Source organism: Melanotaenia boesemani, chromosome 17 (genome assembly GCF_017639745.1).
Source record: "Melanotaenia boesemani isolate fMelBoe1 chromosome 17, fMelBoe1.pri, whole genome shotgun sequence".
In the NCBI taxonomy this organism is placed as follows: Eukaryota; Metazoa; Chordata; class Actinopteri; order Atheriniformes; family Melanotaeniidae; genus Melanotaenia; species Melanotaenia boesemani.
In genome coordinates, this window is record NC_055698.1 from 18,884,444 (window position 1) to 18,905,721 (window position 21,278).

The 21,278-nt window shown below is 38.9% G+C and overlaps 1 protein-coding gene and 1 long non-coding RNA gene across 2 annotated transcripts in view; both read right to left on the reverse strand.

Annotated features, from left to right (window-relative positions):
* The window catches only part of LOC121657225 (CUB and sushi domain-containing protein 3-like), a 364,605-nt gene extending 345,119 nt beyond the window's left edge, over positions 1–19,486 (reverse strand). Inside the window, exon 1 of the mRNA XM_042012632.1 lies at positions 19,411–19,486. Coding sequence (XP_041868566.1) covers positions 19,411–19,474 — 64 coding nt within the window. The 5' untranslated portion in view covers positions 19,475–19,486. The remainder of the gene's footprint in view (positions 1–19,410) is intronic.
* A 1,137-nt stretch (positions 19,487–20,623) lies between these two features.
* The window catches only part of LOC121628221, a 31,799-nt gene continuing 31,144 nt past the window's right edge, over positions 20,624–21,278 (reverse strand). Inside the window, exon 3 of the long non-coding RNA XR_006008111.1 lies at positions 20,624–20,670. This is a non-coding gene — a long non-coding RNA (uncharacterized LOC121628221). The remainder of the gene's footprint in view (positions 20,671–21,278) is intronic.

The following is a 21,278-nucleotide window of genomic DNA, read 5'->3' on the forward strand; positions in this document are numbered from 1 at the left end:
ATAACTTCTTTGGCAGCATTAATTATTCAAATTTTCAGACTCCAGGGCAAATGTTAGTAACAGCCTTCCTCTTGATTTTTGAGAAAATTTGAGGATTTTATTGGTTCTTTAAAATTTTATTATCACAACATCTACAAACATTAATATCTAAAATGCATTAAGATGTAAGAATAAAGTTGAATGTCGATTAATGAGACCAACAGGGAGTTTTGCTTTTGTGCATGTTAACTATCTAGCATGCACTGGTGCAGACATGGACGTCCAGCCCTCATTCACATTACATTTAAGTATTTGTCCTATATAGCAATATTCAACAATGACCATGCAAATCATATGTCATATAAAGCTACGATATCTAAATGTTTTTTTTTGGGGGGGGGCTAGGGGGGCATCTTATAAAGCTACACTTTTGCAAATCACCATAGCACCATTGTTGCCATCATAATTTATATTAATGTTGAAGGTTTCAGTTCTACATTGTGATTTCTCAAGCTTTTCAAGGTGGGTTTCCTGTGGATTGTTTTAATTTTGTTCAGATTTTTACCTCCAGTTCTTACCTTGGCTCTGATATTAGTTCCAACATAGGCCCATTCCCAAGAGGGTTTTTTTTTGTGTGTGTTTTTTATGAGCCTTTTGGTATCAAAACAGATATCTTTTACTTGAAAACACATTTACTGAAGCCATGGAGAGTGACACAAACCCCTACAGACAATGATGCTATTATTAAGCTTTTATGTCTCTCTGATGGATTAAAGGTGAGAGTGGATGACTGACTTTTCTTGATTATCATTAGATGCCTATAATGACGCCATCTGTTTGTAAGAACACTATGAAAGCAGGTGAAACAAGCAGGTTGTTTTCTGCTCTGTATATCATAACAGAATGTTTATAATAACAGAGCAGATGTAATTTGACAACTCCAGAATGTTGGATAGATAGATGCTGGTACCTGCACCTCATCTTCTAGGGATTTGTCAGTCACAGGTGTAAATGAGTTTTGTTTCATGAGACATTAAATTAAACCACACTGTCGTGCCGGATGTAAACTACCATGCATGACACTGAGAATGTCATGTTTGCCAACGGATTTTTAGGAGTCTACAGTTTAAGCAGCGATAGGAAACTCGCACTCACTTGACACTCATCATGACGCATTAGGATGAGTGGCTGCACATCAGCAGCAACACATTTCCAACAACAACAAAAAAAAAACAAAAAAAAAAAAAAACACCCTCGCTGTACAACCATATGTGACAGCTTGTTTTCACTTCTGCTCAAAGCCTACAGGACAATGAGGCAGTCTTCCATGATGCCATCTTCAAGGCTGAGTTCAGCTGTGCACACACCTCATGTGAAGTCACATTATTCCATCGTCAGTGCTGTTGTGTAACGTGGTTGTCACCGAGGCCTTGCTGACATCTGCTGCAACAGTTCTTCTATACAAATAATGACTTCATTAAGTTATTGTCTCTGTCATCTGTCCATCTAAGTAGTATTCTAAAGATGGAAAAAGGTCCATCAGCTAATACCACCCCCAAAGAGTTATTGTGTACAGTAAAGTTATATAATTAAGTTATTCTATATACCTCTTAAACTACTTCATTTTTGTTTTTCAAAAAGTGGACAAATGGATAACGACTACATTGTGAATGCTTTTTACGATATAAACAAATTAATCCCACATCCTGAATGAGATTCTTTTTCAGTTTTGTGTAAAATAAAATTTATTCAACATATTGATGACTAAATCAGTGACGATGTAAACGTGGTTTCACCTTTGGCCCGTTTGTGATTTCTCTGAAATCCAGATGCAAAAATCTTTCAACAGTTATCAAACTCAAATTAGGAACGTCTTTCATATATCTGGAGGACCAATGAACAAATTAATGGAAGTCATCCATTTAATCTATAATTCCTTGTCGATTTCATTAGGTGGGACAACAGTTGACAAACAGTTTATTGTAACTGAAAACATAAAATAAACTACAGAAGTCAGTTAATGGCTGGTCAAAATGACTAAGTGTGTATATGTGGATCGTAATATGAATAAAAAATTATAGGCAAAAAATGATGGGAATGTTAACCTTGGTTAAGTACATCTACAAACAGGCCAACTGCAATGCAGTGAGCACTGGTACACTGAAGCACAACTAGCTGAGCCTTTAATAAAGTTATCTTATGTTTAATTTGTTCGGAAGCGTAGGCCTTTCATCCAAAAAAAAAAAAAAAAAAAACATTATAAAGTGATAGTTTATTGTAAAAACGTTAAACTTAATACGTTATAACATCATGTATTTTTTGGCGAAATGTGGAATATAAACTGCATTTGTCTTTAAACTGTGCATGCAAGTTCAGATAAAAGTTTAATTTATCAAATGGGATAAACTGTACTTCGTACAAGTAGAGACTGGACAACAATGAAGCTTAGAGGACACTTTTTTTGATTTTGTTAACATTGCGACCTTATCCCAGACAGGACTGTTTTCTGTGTGTCGGCAACTTAATTCTCCCCGTCCCAGCTGTGCATGTAGCCTATATAATTTTAATTTTAGCTTTCAGAAGACAGCTAGGCCATAGGTGTAACTGCTGATACATGTTAACCAAAGCAACACACACACTAAGACACACACGCGCATTTCTCACTGCGTGCAGGGGCGTACCATGTTGCAGTGTGTACAACAATAAATCAGAGTTAAACAATTAATCCTTTACAAAAAGAGCTGAAATGTTTCTGCTTGAGGAGATTATTGACATAAAATGCATTTTGTTCCAATATTTCTGGGTCACAACATCTGCATGCAGTACTTTCTGTTTATGTTCTTATAACAAAACTTATCACGTTGACGCGTATCTGCTTTTTTAAATATTTTATTATTGTTTGTATTTTGTTTCTGAAAATTGTTAAGCACTTTGGTCAACTTCTGTTATTTTATTAAATGTCCTATACAAGAAAATTGATTTGACCTGTTTCACATTTTTACAACAAATTTATTTTATTTCTTATTTTTATTTATTTATTTATTTTTTGTTTTTCCAACGACAGGTCTACGCTTCCATAAATTTGGGAATATAGTGATTATAAAATTAAAAACAACGTGTCTGCTTACCTGGTTCCTGTCTGCAGACAATGCTTACTCACATTTGATATTTAGAAACCGTTTCCTCTAAATGCTCCATAAGCTACAATAGAAGAATTTTGTACATTTATGGTAGATTTATTTGGTAGATAATCCGTCCCGGTGTTCTGTCAGTGTAGCATACATTTTTAGATCAGCATACGCATAGTGCAAACTAACGACTGCACCTAACCCTAACCTTAACCCGCATGTGCATTAACATAACGTATGCTACTCTGATGCATATGCTAAACTGACAGAACACCAGCCTTAGGACAGAGTACCAGGGCAGGCAATGGATCGCTGTCAGCGGGCCCCATTTATCAAGTAAATTTTGACTTTATAAGAAGACAAATTCCAGTTAAATAACTGTCAATATTTGACCCATGTCGAAGCAGATTAAATACAGAATAGTATTAAAAAAATAAAAATAAAAAAAACTTGCAGACACTGAAAATTGGATCAGATCATTATGTTCTCATTGCAAAAAAGCACATATGAGAACTGATTCTACTTTTGATAAAAAAAAAAAAAGAAAAAAATTAAATAATTGCAAATGAAAACGATATTGAAAAGTATAGAAATTAAAATGAAAAGGCTGGATGGGAGGGCCGGACTTATGTATGGTGGGCCTTGCCTACTGGGGCCTGCCTGTAGCTCCGGGTCTGTAGATAATAATTGCTAAATCAATGACCTGAACAGAAACATTTGCATTTTCATGTCTTTGTATCCTATTGTCATTTCCCCAATAAAAAAAGAAACAAACTTCACAGCACATTTCTACCAAAAAATGTGCAGAAATCCTTTGTTGGACCTTTTCTTTGATAACATCTGTGGAGTGCCTGAAAGATGTTTTTGCAGAAACTGAGCATGATCAATTTTGTGAAGGAAAGGAAAACATTTTTGAAAGATGTGACCTTCATGACATATGTGGAGTCCAGTGCTCCTTGAGGTTGGATGGATTTTAATTCTGTTGATTTCTGCTCTATAAAGTCTGATCCAGTGACTCAGTTCCTTTTATCTTTCAGTCCCTTTTATCCTGTTATCATTCTGTTTCTTTTGATCTCAGAAACTCATTTCAGCTCATCCTCTACCAGGCATTTGGACGCTGACTAGTCCTTAGAATAGCCTTTTGCCTCCTTTCTATGTTGGAAGAGATACAATGAACCACATCCAGCAGACTGCTGTAACAAGGTGAAGACATCACTTGGCAAAGCTGAGAGATGCTGCAATACAATACCAACCTCATGGTATTGAGTTTCTCTTTAAGTCTTTTGTAAATGATATAGGAAAATGAAAGCTTGGCATAAACTTGTGATATTACATTTCCTTCTACTTTAGCTGTTTTTATTCTTCAACATTTATGTGTTGTGGAATTTTACACTGTGATGCTGAGGAATCGTTATTTATATTTTTCTTCTCTTACCTGTTCAAGATTTGCCAATTTCTTGATGCTACTGATTAAGTTTTCTGAAGCAGTTTCACCATTTGTGTTTACATTGCATCAAATATGTTTTGACAGTGGCGGCACTGCAGTGTGTTATGATGCAAACAAAGAACGATGGGCTGTGTGAGACGCCCTCTTATGGAAAATTGGATGAAGAGAAATGATGCCTGAACAAAAGTTGTGGTTCTGGTTTACTATGAGCAACAACATTGTGATTAAATTGTTTGATATAGCTTCCATGCCAAGGAAACACTTAACTATAGCTTTATATTTTGTAAATCTTTATAAAATCTCTAGAGAAATACAGTGACATGTGTAACAGGAAACTTGCCAAAGAAGACAAGACAGACACATCCAGTTTAAAAAAATATTTAGGGTGTCTTGAGAACTACAGTTTTCACATGAACCCATGCAATCAGGAGAGAAGCCAGATAACTGCTACTGGCTGCAAATTTAGCCTGTTAATCTTAGTTAAACTGGCATAAAGTAACTTTCAGAGCCTCCTTCCTCACATCACATCCAAAGTCTGATATAAATGTTGTCATACATACAGCCATACAATTTGAGATGGGCCCAAATATTTTAAAGAGCGCAGCAAAATAAAAGTAGACACTCTCACATGTGATTAACATAGTAAACACATAGCCCAGCAGAGTGGAACCACATACTGAAGAATGACAGAAACCCACAAATAGATGAGAGAAGATCTACGAACTTGAACTAATATCAACTTGTCAAGTTACTTTTATTAAAAGCTTCCCAACATGTGCTCATCCATCACAACAGATCCCGTATTATATTCCGGGACTTCTTTCTCATTTGTCTTCTTCATCGTTATTAAAAAAACTCTTGTTTTACATCAGGTGTAAAAATCTTAAAACTATGTAGCGTAGCGCGATCTATTGGCTATTGGCTGATCTGCTGTTTCAGTAATAAGCATCAGGCATCATGAAGTCGTCCTTGGTCAAATATTTATTTGCAAAAATGAGAAACAGCTTCAGAGGGACAAATCATATAGCAAAGGGAGATGACAGAATGGGAACATACTGTATGTATAAGGTTGTAGTCACGCAGTTAAGCAGCTGCTCTCTGTCTGACCCAGTGACCCTGACTGTGAGAGGAAGGGAGACAGAGAGAAAGAGAGGCATGGATATAGAGCGGGATAGGTTGGGGTGTGAAAAAAACAGATGGTCAGGGTCAAAGAGCAAAACGTTTAATGTTGTCCACTGCAATGCCCTGCTGGGCTTTTCTTCGGCAAGTTGGACAAATGCAGTGCATAATAATTTCATTGCCAATAAAACTTTGACACAAATGTAACAATGATTTATAATTTTTGCTATCCATTTGCAAACCTCTGCTATGCGCTTGTTTCCCTTGCATCTTTATGCTATTTTGGGATTTTGACTGCTCATATGCAGAGTTTATGTGTTCAGTGTGCATACAATATTATCCAAAAACCTTGATTATCAATCCTACCATTATACTTTACTTCCAAGCAACAAGACATTCTTGTCATTTCCTAAACTGGTGCTGAGTAATAGCTCTCAATCTTTCAAATATTTTATTTGGACTTTAGACATTGCAGTATTTTTTTCAACAAAAAAAGTGATTGTCCAAAGTTGGACAACAAAAGCAGAAGTGGAACATCTGAAAAATTATCAAGTGAATTAGCCAAACATTAACAAAGCAGTGTGGTCAAATCTTGACAGACAACTGAACAAAATGCTGTCAATGTCCAAAGAAGAGGTCTAAAATGTCTTCCCAAAGTCTGAAGAACTTCCTGAAGACTTTTTTAAGGAATTACAAGAAAGCTTACCAAACAGAGTTTAGGGTATGTTGTAAAATAAATGTCGGAATATCAAACCATCAGGCCATCAGAATAGTACAAACTTTTTTTTTCCTGGCAATACATGAAAAATAAGGACTGGCTTGAAACTTTTGCACAGTACTGTATGTACAAACACATGCTAGCAGCAATTTCAGCAATTTCTTGGTTATCACCACTTTCTGGCCTGCAGACATCCTCCTTTTATCGAGCATGCTGTGGGGAACTGAAGCATAGCAGCTAGCAGAAACAGCAGTTCTAGGGAAGACTTGTATTAAATGCTGCTATAAAAATAGGACTTCTAGATACCCAGTGGAAACATTTGGCTTTGCAGTCTCTTTAGAGTAATTCTATTGCCATCTATAAAGAACTGAAATTTCCCTTAAGTTTACTTGTTTTATAGAAAGAATCACTGCAACATGTAGAGATTAATAAATCATTTTTGTTATGACAGAGATAAGGGCTAAGTCATAAAAATTGGGGAAAGAGAAGAGAGGAGAAAAGAAGCAAGAAGAGGAGTGATGTTAGGTAAGCAGGTGACAGCAGCCGCCTCCAGCTGTGAACTGAGTGCGCCCAGAAACAGCCTGACAGGGCCTGCTGGGGAAATGAGTCTTCTGTGGGAATAAATCCAACAGGCACACACACACATGCACATGCACACACAGAAAATAGAAAGGCATCATGTGCACAAAGAGAGACACACATACGTAGACAGACTGAACAACAGTACAAAAAGGCTCCCAAGGCGCAAGACTCAGACAGGAAATACATCATTACTAAGGAAGAAATGTAACACCTGCCGAGCTTTGAGACTCCAATGAGATAAAAGGGGAAGGTGAAGTCACACGCAAACATAATTTAATGATTATAGTACTACTAATAATAATCTAAATGATTTCTTGTAAGGACATATTGTACAATAGAGTATTTAAAAACAGCGACCAGGATTGCACCTAATAAATACAATAAACTGTCCTCATAAGCCATTGTGCATATTTGTGCTGACATTGTTACTCTGTGGATTTGAGGAATATGTGTATTACACTCACAGTACGCTAGATCTAAACTTTTTTACAGAGGGCGGCGAGCACGGACACAGCAGCTTGGTGCTCTTTGTTTTAGTGTTTTGTATATGAGCATGTGGTAGTAGTGCTTCTTCTTTCGTATACTTTCTGTTGTGTGAAAAACATCTACAGCCGGCTCGACCTTCTTTAAGATTGGCGCTTGCAGTGAGAAAAGTATAACAGTGGAATTTTTCCACTCCTATAAAACCCCACAGTGAACGTGGTCTGAATTGCCCTCTACTGAAATGGGAACAATCAAAACCGGGGTGGCGTGGTGTTGGTTGAATTAGCGCAGGGCTAAGTGGATACTAGTGGGAAAGTTTCATGAGTTCCACTAGCATGCAAAGTGTGCCACCAGAGGAAACAATACATTGGATAAAACCTGCATAAACATCAACTACAGGCAAAAACCATGTCAATGTCACTGCTTTACTTGGACCAGTCTGATCACCTATCTCTGTTTTAATCCCAGCATACACACCAGTCAAGAAAACTGCTCCTACCACCACGTAGACCATTAAGATCTGTCCATCCCTGCCCCCCTGAAGTTCTCAGTCCCACTGCTAAGAAACAGACCATCACCAGTCTAAACGACTACAGGCCTGTAGCACTGACCCCTGTGGCAATAAAATGCTTTGAAAATCTCATTAAAAACTACATCCAATCATTTATCTCCCCCAAAGTTTGACCCACATAAACCTGTCTACAGAGCTAATAGTTCCACTGAGGATGCTGCGGCCACTGCTTTCTATGCTGTCCTGTCCCACCTGGAGCAGAAAGGGAGCTGCGCCCATATGCTCGTCATTCACTTCAGCTCTGCTTTCAGTACCATTCTCCTTCACATACTGGTAAATAAACCATTTGATACTGGACTCCTATATTCCACCTACCTATCTTTGGATCAAAAACTTCCTGAGGTATCACACACAGAGGGTGAGTGTGGGCTCTCACCTCGCCACAACCATCTGCATCAGCACCGGTTCCCCACAGGGCTCTGTGCTGAGCCCTCTGCTTTACACTCTCTACACATACGACCGCACTCCCACCCACCACAGTAACATCATCGTTAAGTACCACAGCGGTGGGATTCATCTCTGGGTGGGGACGAGTCTGCCTACAGGGATGAGGTGGATCGGCCGACAGAGTAGTACAGGAGGAACAACTGGCTACTCAAGACTGCAAGAATGATGAAGCTGGTTGTGGACTTAAAGGAGAAGGCAGATAGTGCTCAACCTCTTACAATCAATGGGGTCTGTGTGGAGAGGGTCACAGACTTCTGCTTCCTGGGAGGCAAAATCAAGAAAGACTTGACCTGGGAGACCCACACCGCTGAGCTCGCTTAGAAGACCCAGAAGAGACTCTATTTCCTGAGGGTTCTCAGAAAGAATAACATTGCCGAGAGACTGCAGGTGTCCTTCTACCGCTGCTGACCTACTGCCTCTGTGTACGGTTCTCCAGCTGCACAGCAGCACAGAGAAAAGAGCTGCAATGGGTTATACAGGTCACCCAGCGGATCGTCTGTTGCCCTCTCTTAAAGAACTGCATGACCTTAACTGTCTCAAAAACACAGAGCATTATTCAGAATCCATCACAACCTGGATAAGGACTGGCTGAACGTCTGCCTTCAGGTAAACGTTTCAGATCCTTGAAAACAAAGACTAGTAGATTAAAGGACAGTTTTTATCCCACAGCCATCAGGATGCTAAATGCTGCTCAGCAGTCATTTAGATAGCGGGTGTTTTCACATTCACTTCAGACCTCATGTTTACAGCCTGTAAGGGATCAAGTGCAATAAATCCTCATACACCCTATCATATGCCGCTGTCATTTTTTGTACAAATCCCTTCAACATGTGTGTATAGATGTATGCTTGTATATAAATATGCATTTTATAGAAAATTGCACTTGTTTTTATATGTATTTCATGTTTACAGCCGATGTAGCAGTGTAAGTGTAATAGCCCTGATGCCCTGGTGCAGTTCACTGAAAGAACTGCACTTTATGTTTTTGTTGTACAATACTGTATGAGAACAATGACAATAAAGTACTAACTAACATTAAAACACAAAACACACCTGCTGATGTTCTCTCATTTTCTCACCCTATCTTCCAGCCCCTACATGCACCTAGTCATGCATTTTTTATAACAGGGAAAAAAATGATAATGTTTTGTTACTCGATCCCTCGTTAAACATTAACCAAACCAATTTCAGCACTTCTTTTAATTCAAAAATACATGAACTTCCATCTATAAATTATGCTAATATAAATGTAGGAAAGCTGAAGAGCTGAGATTGTACCTTCTCACAGCAGTGAAAGAACTTGGGTTCAGAGAGGGTTCATCTGTTTGTTGTCCAGTTATATCTTTTAGAGACCTACTTTTGCTCCTTCTAAATAAACATCTAAATCATTTTGTCTATAAATCTTGGGCTAATTACTGAGAAGATTAAAATAAAAAACTGTTTCTGATAGTTAATGATAAAACCCTTTAAGCTCAAGGCTATGTTGTGATGTTTTCTCATACCTACACCGACACAAATTATGTTCAGCATTTGTATTAGTTAAAAACAGTTTTATGGATCTCTTTAGTTAACGTTAAATTGCAGCAACTAGAGTGTAACTATGGCTATTTTAAAAAAAATAATTCCTTAATTCTTTACATCATCTTCTCCCTAAAATAAATTCAGTAATTTCTTTTTTTTTTTTTTTTTTTTTTTCTTAATTAAGTTAATGGCACATTTTTCCAGGAAAACATGTTTCTATGCAAAAACCCTGTAAATAATCAAATGACACCAAATGACATTATGCATTGATGTATCTTGATGTAACATTATTACTAAGTTTAAGGATAACTTACAATTAAGTAAAGTAAAATTGATCAGAATTACAAAACAGTACATTTATTATCTGTAAAACTGCTTCACTTTGCTCATCTAAGGGGTTTTTGAATTATGATTGAATAATGATTCATTACTAAGAGTTAATTACAAGTTAAATTAAAATCACAAATTAAAACCATGCTATTAACATTTTTCATGAAACTAGCTCATCATTACAATAGTGATTAATTAAAGCTTTGTATCACACTGGTGAGTATAATCTGACACATCATTTACACCTTGTTACCTACAATCATGTGCACTGCTTACATATGCAACGTCTCCTTTCATTAAGACCTCACATTTATCATTAGCCTACTTAGGTTAAAAATATGATTAAAAACACTGAAGAGTAATAAGAAACAGCAAAAACAATCCACCTTTTAAGTACAGGATGAGTTACTCGGGAGACAAGACTGGAAGTCAAAATACAAAATATAAAATATCAATAAAGAGGCATAAATGAGAGGTGGAGTGACAAGCCAGTAAACAAATTTAAGTAAATGTTTTGTTGCCATGTCGGTAACATGACTGGGTCAGTGGAGCTTTTGTAATAAACTTCTACATCCATGAAGATAATAAACAACCTCAGTATTTGTGTTTTTTCACAAACTGAAGTATGTATTCTCCCCACAGAGTAGCACAGTTATGACGAGTATCCGTATCTTCTTCAAGGACAGGCTGGCAGGGAGCAACACTGGTTGTTACCAAGGAGCTAACATTTGACCAACTAGGCTTTTTGTGTCCACCAATCTATCTTCATCCTATATAAACTTTTTCCCAATTCTGCACCAACGCTCCATCTTTAAAGGGGCAATAAGCTAAATTGTTTCACCGCAAGGTTTGTGCATAATGAGCCACACCTCCCTCTGCCTCGTCCCCCCACTTGCCTTGTTTGCAAACAAAAGTGCAAACATACTGAGCAAACCAATATCACCATTTTGTGAAACATGTCAAAGTAACTTAAAACATCTGTTTACAACATTCATAAGATTATATAACATTACTTACTGTCCAGGAGAAGGGCTAGCTTCAAGTCAAACTGTAGCCTCTTTAGCGCTCGCAGTGCTTTCCTCTTTAAAATACAAGGCCGATGTTAATCCGGGCTATGTCCCTTTATTTATCCAACAGTTTTTTTCGAGGTAATGTTGATTTGTGGTCATGTTCTGGTCAATGTTTTGTTCTGCTCTCCACCATTTTGCTTTGAAAACATGCGGCTGCCATTGTGCTGGAGATCAACACAGAGAGACGGTGTGTGACGTCATGATACTCCAGATGAAATTACACCTCTAGTTCTTCACATAGTAATTTTTTATTCCTCCAATCTAGAAATGATGAATTTCCACTTATTGCTCCTTTAATGAATTTACCTCCTCTTTCTTACACACACACATACACACACAAGAACAGGATGCACCAGCTGGTTATAAGTCTGTCTTTGTTAGTTTCTCATCTGCCTTTCTTGAAACGCATCAGAGGGAGTCTGCATACGTGCATGTGCATGTATGCATGTCTTTTGTCCCTGTGCATGTATGTGCACTCCAGTGTTTGCATGTATTTGCAGTCACACCCTCAGGGTAACACATGCTATCTTAGAGTGTGCCCAGCATATTTTTGTATATTGTTTAAGTTAGCGTGGGAGTGTGTGTGCATGTACACTCTTGCCTACTCAACATGCTCACGTCATGTCTGCTTCTAATCATCTCTGAAATAATGAAGAGGCTACCAAAGACTGACAGATTGTGCGTGTGTGTGTACATGTCCATGTGTGGGCTTGATGTGACAGGGACATACAGGTGTTCGAGGATTCTGCAGAAATCACATATTTCCAGTATGTCACCTTTCTGATTATGTCAGGAAATCTTTGTTTCCTCAATTTAAATCGGCCTCTGAGCTGAAGCTGTATTATAATTGAAATATTTCAGAATGGTTTGAATATTATATTCAGAATACCTCTTTCATTTACAGAAATGCACAACCACCGACTCTTGAAGAGAGAAATTAATTAAAGACATCTAAGAAATGTACTTTTTAAAATCACTTAATTTAATTTCAACTATACAGAAAATGACCATGCAACATTTCTATTAAACTTTGATGAATTAGAATTGAACTTATTCGCTCTTATGACCCAATTCTGTAAATGCAAAGTTGTATCAGACCTTGCAAGAAAAAAGGAATTGTATATATATTTGAAAAGAAATCTGTGCTATATCCTCAGGGGCCCTTGAACAGCTGGTAGCTATCTTGAGTACAGTTTCTTTCTTCTAGTTTGCTTGGCAAAATGAACTCTTCTTTCAATTTAACAAGACTGTTGATAGCAGAGACGACTCAATATGTGCAAGCTGACATTTCTAAAATCATAGAGGGCAAACATAACTGAAACACATTAGTAGATTTGGCTCGGTAGCGACATAAAAACACATCATTTAAGTTGCAATCTATGTGAAGGAATTAAATGTGTTCCTTATTATGACAAAAAGCACACAGGGGAGATTAACTGAACTGTACCTTGCGAGTACCCGTCTCGTACAGTCGACACTTACAACAATTACACTAAGGATAGTCACTCAGGGAGGAAGGGGGAAGAAAGTGAAGGAGTATAGGCAAGACTAATGGACAAAAGAAAAGAGAGAAAGAAAGGAGATGAAGGAGGATGAAAGAGAGATGGCAGATGAGAGATGAATAAAAGGTGGCGATTACAAATTCATCATAGGTGGAGGTCAGCAGGAGGCAGTGGCAGGGAAGAAGAATGGATTATTAGGTAAGGAGGGGGATGGATGTAGATGGGAAAAAACCCTGAACAAAGACGCTACTAAATATATAAAAATACAAATAAACAAAATAAAATACATTCTTTCTCTTCATATATACACCCCCAGGCAGCAAATGCTCTCTGATGGGAAGTCATTAAATCCAAGTTTAAATCTAAATTTAATTAAACTCATTTTATAAGAAGAAAAAAAAAAGTACATTACCATTTCGAGAAAGACTCATTTTCGCTCCTTTGCCCAGGAGTGTCCGGACTTTTGCAAGAAAACTGCAATAACTCCATGAGAAGGAGGAAAAACGGCAGGCAAATGGAAGAGAAAAAAAGGGCAAAACGATCCATTTCTACCTGAAAGCCCCACGATCTCTAATGTTACAAAATATCAAAGGCTCTATATTCATTAAAAAATATGCTGCATCACCTAATAACATCAGCTCTAGGAGGTAAAAATTAAGGCAGGAGCTGCACTCACATGAGGCAAGTACTTTTCATTAGTAACACAGGCTTTGTTGGGAAATTAGTGCTGCTTGGGTCCCCATCAGACATGATGAAAATACTCTGACACTGTTTGAAACACATTTCGCACACACGGTCAGCTCCATTTAAGACTTACAGCCATCTCTTACATTGGCCTCCATTTTCACAGGCCCAAAAATAATTGGCCAATTGACTGATAAGCAATTAAATGGCTGTGCAGGTATGGCCTGCTTCTTGGTTATTTTATGACAAATTAATGAGATAAAAGGTCCAGAGTTAATTGGTGGCTGCTTGCAGGATTTCTCAATATGCTGTCCAAAAACAGAGCAAAAGAAAGATCTAAGAATTGGAAAAAGAAAAATCACTTGGCAAGGAGGATAGGTGTATACATCATGATCAAAGTCAAGATTAAGAGACACAGTCATTAAAGGATATGCTGAGGATTCGGCTCATTATGCAAACAACTGGTAAAATTCACAAAGAGACAAATAAAACCAACATGAACTTGTGTCAGACAAAGATAAGAGTATGGAAAAAGAACGAGCTTTGATCCAAAGTACACAGCATCATCTGTCAAACATGATGGAGAAAATGTTGCGCAATGGTTGCTGCTGCCTTCCAACTCATTTGGGTCACCAGTCGTTATCAATAATGCGACAGCTGATAGAAGCAGGAAGATGGACAGTGCAGATGAATAATCACACAAATAAACTGATTTCAAAGGCAACCTAAGGGCTTTTAAAGGCAAATAAATAGCTCCTAGTTGAGTTTGCTTTTCATTTACTGAAGTCAAAACCCACAAACAAGCAGCAACTGAAGTCGGCTCAAGCAAAGCCCTAGCAAAGCATCTCCAGGGAGGAAACAGCATCTAGAGACGTCCATGCAGCCACTGACGGCAAAGATACACATCTAATGGAAAAAATAACCCTTATATGTATATTTCTGTTTGTTTTTCCAAACACTTTTGCGCCTGGAGAAATTATATACAGTCAAAGAAAAAAAAGAAAAAGCTGCAATTCCTAAACAGTTAATGCAATATTTATGTAAAAGGCCCTGAATTTAAGATGAAAGTTTACACTTCAATCACATATTGATTGCTTCATTTCAAATACATCCTGGTGATGAACAGCAGCAAAAATTATGATTTGCTTCTTATATCTGCGGACCAGAATGTTTGTTTATATGACATGTAAAGTAAATGTATTAACTTGAAGACAGCTGTTAAATATTTGCTGTCAGTGTCAGTTTTTGATTTTACTAGGAGAAAGAAATTACAAAAACCAAAACACAGCTGCATTCAGAGAAATGAAACCACTTCTTCAGCTATGAAGATTAAAAGATCCTGACCCTGGTTGTAAATGAAAATTTACACAGTACATAAAGTAATCCTTAGTGTCTCATGTAATAGCCACATTCATATCTATAGAGGAATGGAAGAGGCAGAGGTTATAAGAGGTGTCATTTCTTATTAACATTGTAGACATTGTGATGTTATTTCAGTGGAAATGAAGGCGGAGGAGCGGAGAGAGGATGGAGTCAGAACAAAACCGAGAGAAGTAACATAAGTAAAGACAAAAGAATAGAAAAATGAAGGTGACAGAGGCGAGAGGCTAGTAACACTCAAGTCAAATGTTAACTGACTTGTGTTACATTTCTACCCCCACACTGTGACTGCTTGACTTCCTCAGCCTCATCTGCCCTTCTCTTCCTCCCTTTCTGTCTCTCCCCAAGTCAAAGTATTTATATGATCAAGAGGCTGACTCTGCGACAGACACATCTTCCTCCCTGAGAAACCAGCCATAAGCCACAGGATTAAATGTGTGTTAGAGAGCCTGTGCTGTGCTAATGCTCAGTGTGAGAGTGCTCACCAGGCTCAGAGTGTACACCCTGTGCTAATAGTCCAAATGGATGTGCGTGAGGGAGAAAGACAAGAAGTTGCCTCGAAGCTCTCCAGTAACATAAAGCATCAACTGTACATAGAATATCAAACGGCTAACTGACAGCAGAGAGTGATGACCGAAATGCTCAACCAGTAACTAACACAGACAAATTATTAGTACTGGCATGTTAATGGACAACATCAATCAGTTACTTATAATCAACATCAGGGTTGTCGACTTCCCCAATCAATCTGATATTCAGTGGTTGTTATGAAACCAGGTTAAAGGACCATTTCACTGCGTCCGAAAGCCTGTGCAATTTAACACTGCCGATTAGCATTAAATTACTAGACACTACCAGGGAATGACTGATAAATTTCAATTTTGCAAGAACAAAGCACTGCATTGCTATGGCTCGTCAATATAAATTAAATTAGCTATTTTTATCCTTCTGGGTTAATTGCATGGTCACATGCTGGAGACTAGCCTTCAGCAGAAAGAGTAACAATCCCTCACCCCACTGATGACCAGAGCTAGATTACCTGGCTGTCTAATTGATAATTAGTCCAAGATGATTGATCAGTGTTTCTCCTTTGATTAAGTGCTGCTGAGAGCCATCAACTCTGCAATGGCATTAAGAAAGAGCTCAAATAGAAAATTTGCTGTTAAAGTGAAAGTGCAGAGGCTGGACGCAGCGCTCATGTTGAGTCTGACAAGCTAGATGTAGCTCAGAATACATTTAGCTCTGAAACGTAGTGAAAAATGGAAAATGTGAGGGTTTTTTTCTTCTCGTGAGCATGTGCACATGTGTGATTTGGCATGTTTGGTGAGTAAATTAAGCCTCTGGAGCCACAGGACAAATCTGACAGATGAAATGAGGGGAAAGGAGAGGGAGAGGGAGGTGGAGGCGTGTTGAGCAGAAGACAGGAAGACAAGAGGAATAAATGAACAGGAGAAGGAAAAAGAGAAGAACTGAGTGAAGAGAGGAGTCTGGGTTGCAGAACAGCAGAAAAGGGGTAGGACAAAGAGCAGAGTAAGAGCAGGTCTACAGCAATTTTCCAGAATATGACAGAGGAACAACTTCTGAGGCATAAGTACGTCTGTAACGTTTCAGATGCAAAGACATGGTCTAAAGCAGATGAAGTGTCATCATCGCTGTCTGATTATGACCTGCTGCATTCATTTCACACCACAAAGCCTTTAAGCAGCACACACTCTTTAATTAAAACCCTGGATTATGACAGTGGTGCAACTACAAAGAAACTGATGCTATGTCTTTGTGTCAAATATGTTAAGTGAGTTGAGAAATTAACATTTTTTGTCAACCGGCTGCAGCAGCATGTGTATCCATTACTGTCTTCTTCATTACTTTGCCATCCAGATTGCTTTTTAGAATAGAATTGCAGGTCCACGCAGTGATTGGTTACCTGCCAATGGCCGGTAAAGCGGACTAATTTACCAGCTACAGCCAAAATAGAGCCGCATTTGGCTGGTGGGTGGTTTTAAATTCTCTGTCTATTTTTAAAGTCTTGTCCCTAAAATGTCAACATGAATGAAGGGGACACATATTTACACATTTATGTACTTTTTCTTTTGCTCAGCCTCTATACTTTTAAAGATGGTTTTACTCTTTTACTTACCAACCTTGCTCTATGTTTGATGTTTTGTTTAACTTCATAGTTTCATTTGTATTTAGCTAAAGCTACTCTGCAGAAGGTTTTAAATACAACTCCCATTCCCAATGAAGAATTTAAAAATGTCTAATACTATGAGGTATCTCACTGGCCACACAGCCATGTGGATATCAGTACTAGAATCTAGACCTTTGAGGATCTGGAATTAGATATTTTGTGCCTGAGGAAATCCCACCTTTCTTGCCTATGTTTGGTCGACACCCTACATATTGCAATTTCTCATCTGTCGATCAAAGAGAACCATAAAAGACACTTTTGAAACATGACAGAAAAAAGCTAGAGTTCCCCTTTTTTATTCTTATCTACAATGTTCCATTCTGTGATGGCACACAGCCATGTGTCTCCATTCACCATTCCCAGTGTCGATTTGTTTAATCACTGTAGAAATCCATAGTGTTTCGGCTCAGTCAGCCTACACATGATCTCCCTCCACTGGAGGATCATGCAGACTTTACAAAGACAAATGGTTCTCAATAGCTTCCACAGTTTCCTTTGCTTTCTTGTTCAATTTTCAGCACTGTCTCTCCTTTTTTGCTTGCCAGATCTTAAGCCATGGTCTCTGACTAAATCTGCCCGGTTAGGCATTAACACAACTCAGAGAAGGTTTAGTTAGAAACCTGGTCCTGCTTTAATTTCCAAACTTGTTGTCTCTTACTATTGCATTATTTTTCAACCCCTCTTTTCCCTTAACTCTTCAACTGTCTCATTTCCTAGCTCCATCCTCCTCACTAGATCGTACGTGCTGGTAATTGTGTGCTCACTCAGATATGTGTTCATAAAAATGTTTTCATTTCATGCTCATCACATATGGATATTTGATAAAACCACTTGATGAACTTTTCCAAGGCAAGGGGTGGTGTTATTTTCCAATGAGCAGACTAGTTTGGTAGGCTTAACAGATGTTCCTAAATGTCTGCTGTAAGTCTGTGGCCTGTGCTCTGCAGGTGACATCACTAATGAAACACACCACTGTTGTAATTCAACGCAGAAGGTGTAAGTTGCAAAAGGAACAAGTGGTCAGTCTTGTTTAATGTTAAAAAAAACTGAATTGTAGTTTTTCCTGAACCTAAACAAGACTTTTTTTTCCCTAATCATAACCACAGAGTAACTGAATGGACATTTGTATTCCAGTCTCAAGTCTCTGGAATGGAAATCCACCTCCAACATGGTCTTTGTCTGACCTCATAAGTTCTCACTTGGCAAGATGCAGATATAGATCACTACACTCTGTACACTGAAAAATTATCCTCGAGGAGCATCCAGTCCTTTGAAGTGTGACGCCCAAGGGCTCGTGACAAAGCAAGTGTCATTTTGTGATGAGCTGGAAGTGAAAATGTTGTGGATGAAAAAGATAAACTTGAAAATGGAAAGCAGCGGAATGGACAAGAATGTAGGAGATGGTGTGTTAAACTGTTATTTTGACATTTTTTTCAGTCTAGTGAGGAGGGGGGGTAAGACAAGAGAGGGGGAGGAATGAGAGCAGGGGGACAAGGACAGAAAGTGTGTGTGAGAGAGAAAAGGGGGAGATAGTACTGTTATATAATTCCCTTTGATTGAAATACAATAAATAAGAATAAATGGGCTACTTGATCAAGATTTGGGAATAAAATGCTGTGTAAGGCTTGGGCCTCATCACTATAAACAACTCACGTTCACACACCCGTACACACACACACACAGGAAAACACACTCCTGTGCACACTTTGGTATAAGCAACTCACGTTCGTTGCCACAGCCCAAGAGCTACCGCAAGAATATTTATTGGCTACCAGCTCAATGGCTGTATTGAAGAGAAGGATGGGAAGAGAGGAAGAGAGAGAGAAAGAGAGCAAGCTGAAGAGAGGAGAAAACGAGGAAAGAGGGAAAGAGGCTGTTGCCGCTTCTTCACCTCCTCTCCTTCTTTCACTTCATCCTCCCTGCAAGCCAATTTCTGTTTCTCTGCTTTCCTCCGCAACACACCACACATACATCCACGCGCACACAGCTCCTATTCTCACTTACACACATGCACTGACACCTCGCAAGACATCCTCACGCGCACGCAGACGTCATACACAGACGCACACTCCTTTCCTTCTTTTTAAGCTCACAGAAGCAGCATCTTATTTTTTTTTCTTTTTTTGCTCATGACTGCAGTGAAGGCAAAAAAAGAAAAAGTCTCACCCAAGCCGTGTGCGTGTGAGGGGAGGACATTTATGTCACTGCATGATTACGCTCATGCACGTGTGTGTGTGTGAGGGGGTGTCGCATCCCCTTACCTTGCGCGCGCGAAGAGAGCGAGCACAGAACAAGACTCCACAGAAAACAGCGCATCACCGTCATTCCTCCGTCCGTCAACCTCACGTTCATCCCTCTCATCCTACTCTTCGTCACCCTCTTCATCCTCCTCGACGAGAGGTGCACGAGACAGCGTTCCGTGCCGCTATTAGTAATATTATTAGCATCAATGCATCTTCCGCGAGCCGAGCGCGAGCCCTCTAAGCTCTCACCGGGCCGCATGCTGCTTCACATCCAGAAAACGGAGAGAGAGAAAGAGAGAGACAGAGAGAGAGAGAGAGAGAGAGAGGAGGGGGGGTATAGAAGGAAGGGACACGAGTGCGTTTTCTTCGCCTCCTCCTTCTAACATAGACTAAATAAATCCTTCACATCCGAAAATGAATTCAGTCAACATCCACAGAGAAGAAAGCAAAGACGCAGAGAGGACAGAAGAGACGGGCGCACAGGTTGTCTCTCTGCTGTCAGGCTTGTCGTCAATATATCTCTCTTCCCATCAGTTCCATCGCAAAAAAGTAATCGAGAGGGATCGAGAGCTTCAAATCCACACTTCCCTCAGCCTCCATCCCATCTTCACTCTGAAATATCCTTATTTCTATATAGGCTCTGGCTTTCCCCCTCCTTATCCCCTCTGTGTCGTTTTGTGGTGCGTGTGTGTCTTAAAAAAAGATCCTCTCAGCTCTGTTCCTGATTTTTTACCACCGGTATCGCAAACGGACAGGGGATATCTGTTTTGTATTTCTTTCCTGTCCGGATAATCTTCCTCTTCTCCTCCTCCGTCTCTTGACTCATGCGCCTGTGAAACCTTTCTTCTTCTTTTTCTCGTCTTCTCTTCTTGTCACAAACTGAGATGAAAATCTTGCATCTTAATCCACCTGGAAGAAAAAAAAAACATTAATTTTACCACTCTCGTTTTCATCCGACTTCTTTTCAAATAGGCATCAGTCACTCCTTTTTTTTCCCCCCTCACATCCTTACCTAAAAAGCCAACCAGGAGCTCGCTGGTACGTTGAGACAGTCCTTTTAGTTCTCTTTGAAACTCCAGAAGGTCTAATATATTATAAAAATCCTTCTTGCTGTCAGAAACCAGAACGGACATGCATCCTTCACGCGGCTCCGTCCACTCTTCTCTCCCGGTGAAGCAGGTTGTGTCTCCTCTCTGCCCGCCGGTACAGAGATGCTGCCTTCAAGAACCTCCTCGTTCTGTAAGCTCCCGCTGATACTCACGTGCTCTTTGCCGGAAACTATAGTGAAAAAATCGACTCTTATGAACTGGGTAGCTGATTAAGAGGATTGTGGTTTATTAATGTACTACATGCTATATTCTTTGCCATTCAACTGTGCAAAGAGGACACAGTGTGTTGGTGTTCACTGCCACTGAAGAGATGATGCTTGTCCAAACTGAATAAGATTAATTGAACCAGAACAAAAAGGCAATCACGTAAAAATCGATCTCCTTGAAAGATAAATCTAGTCTATAAGGGAATTCACATAAGGAGACCACTGTATTTTAACTGTCAATGGTGAGTCAGACACTAACCAATAATGGCTTGCCAGTCATCACTCATTGCTCCATTTGTCTTTTGCAATTAAATCAATACCAGAAGGGAAGAATTGGGGACTTTGTGGCAAATGACAGACACAGACACTTAGAATATATTGGTCCAATTAAATAACACAGCTGACTTCTTGAAAGAATTTAATAGATTTATTTAAGACTATTCTTTGGGTATGTTTAGAAGGAATTTAGCTTTTCAGTTATTTGCCACTGTGTACGCAATATCCATATTGAAATGTAGACTATGCATGCATTAACATTTTGAACATCTGGTTATCCCATAATAATTCCTAT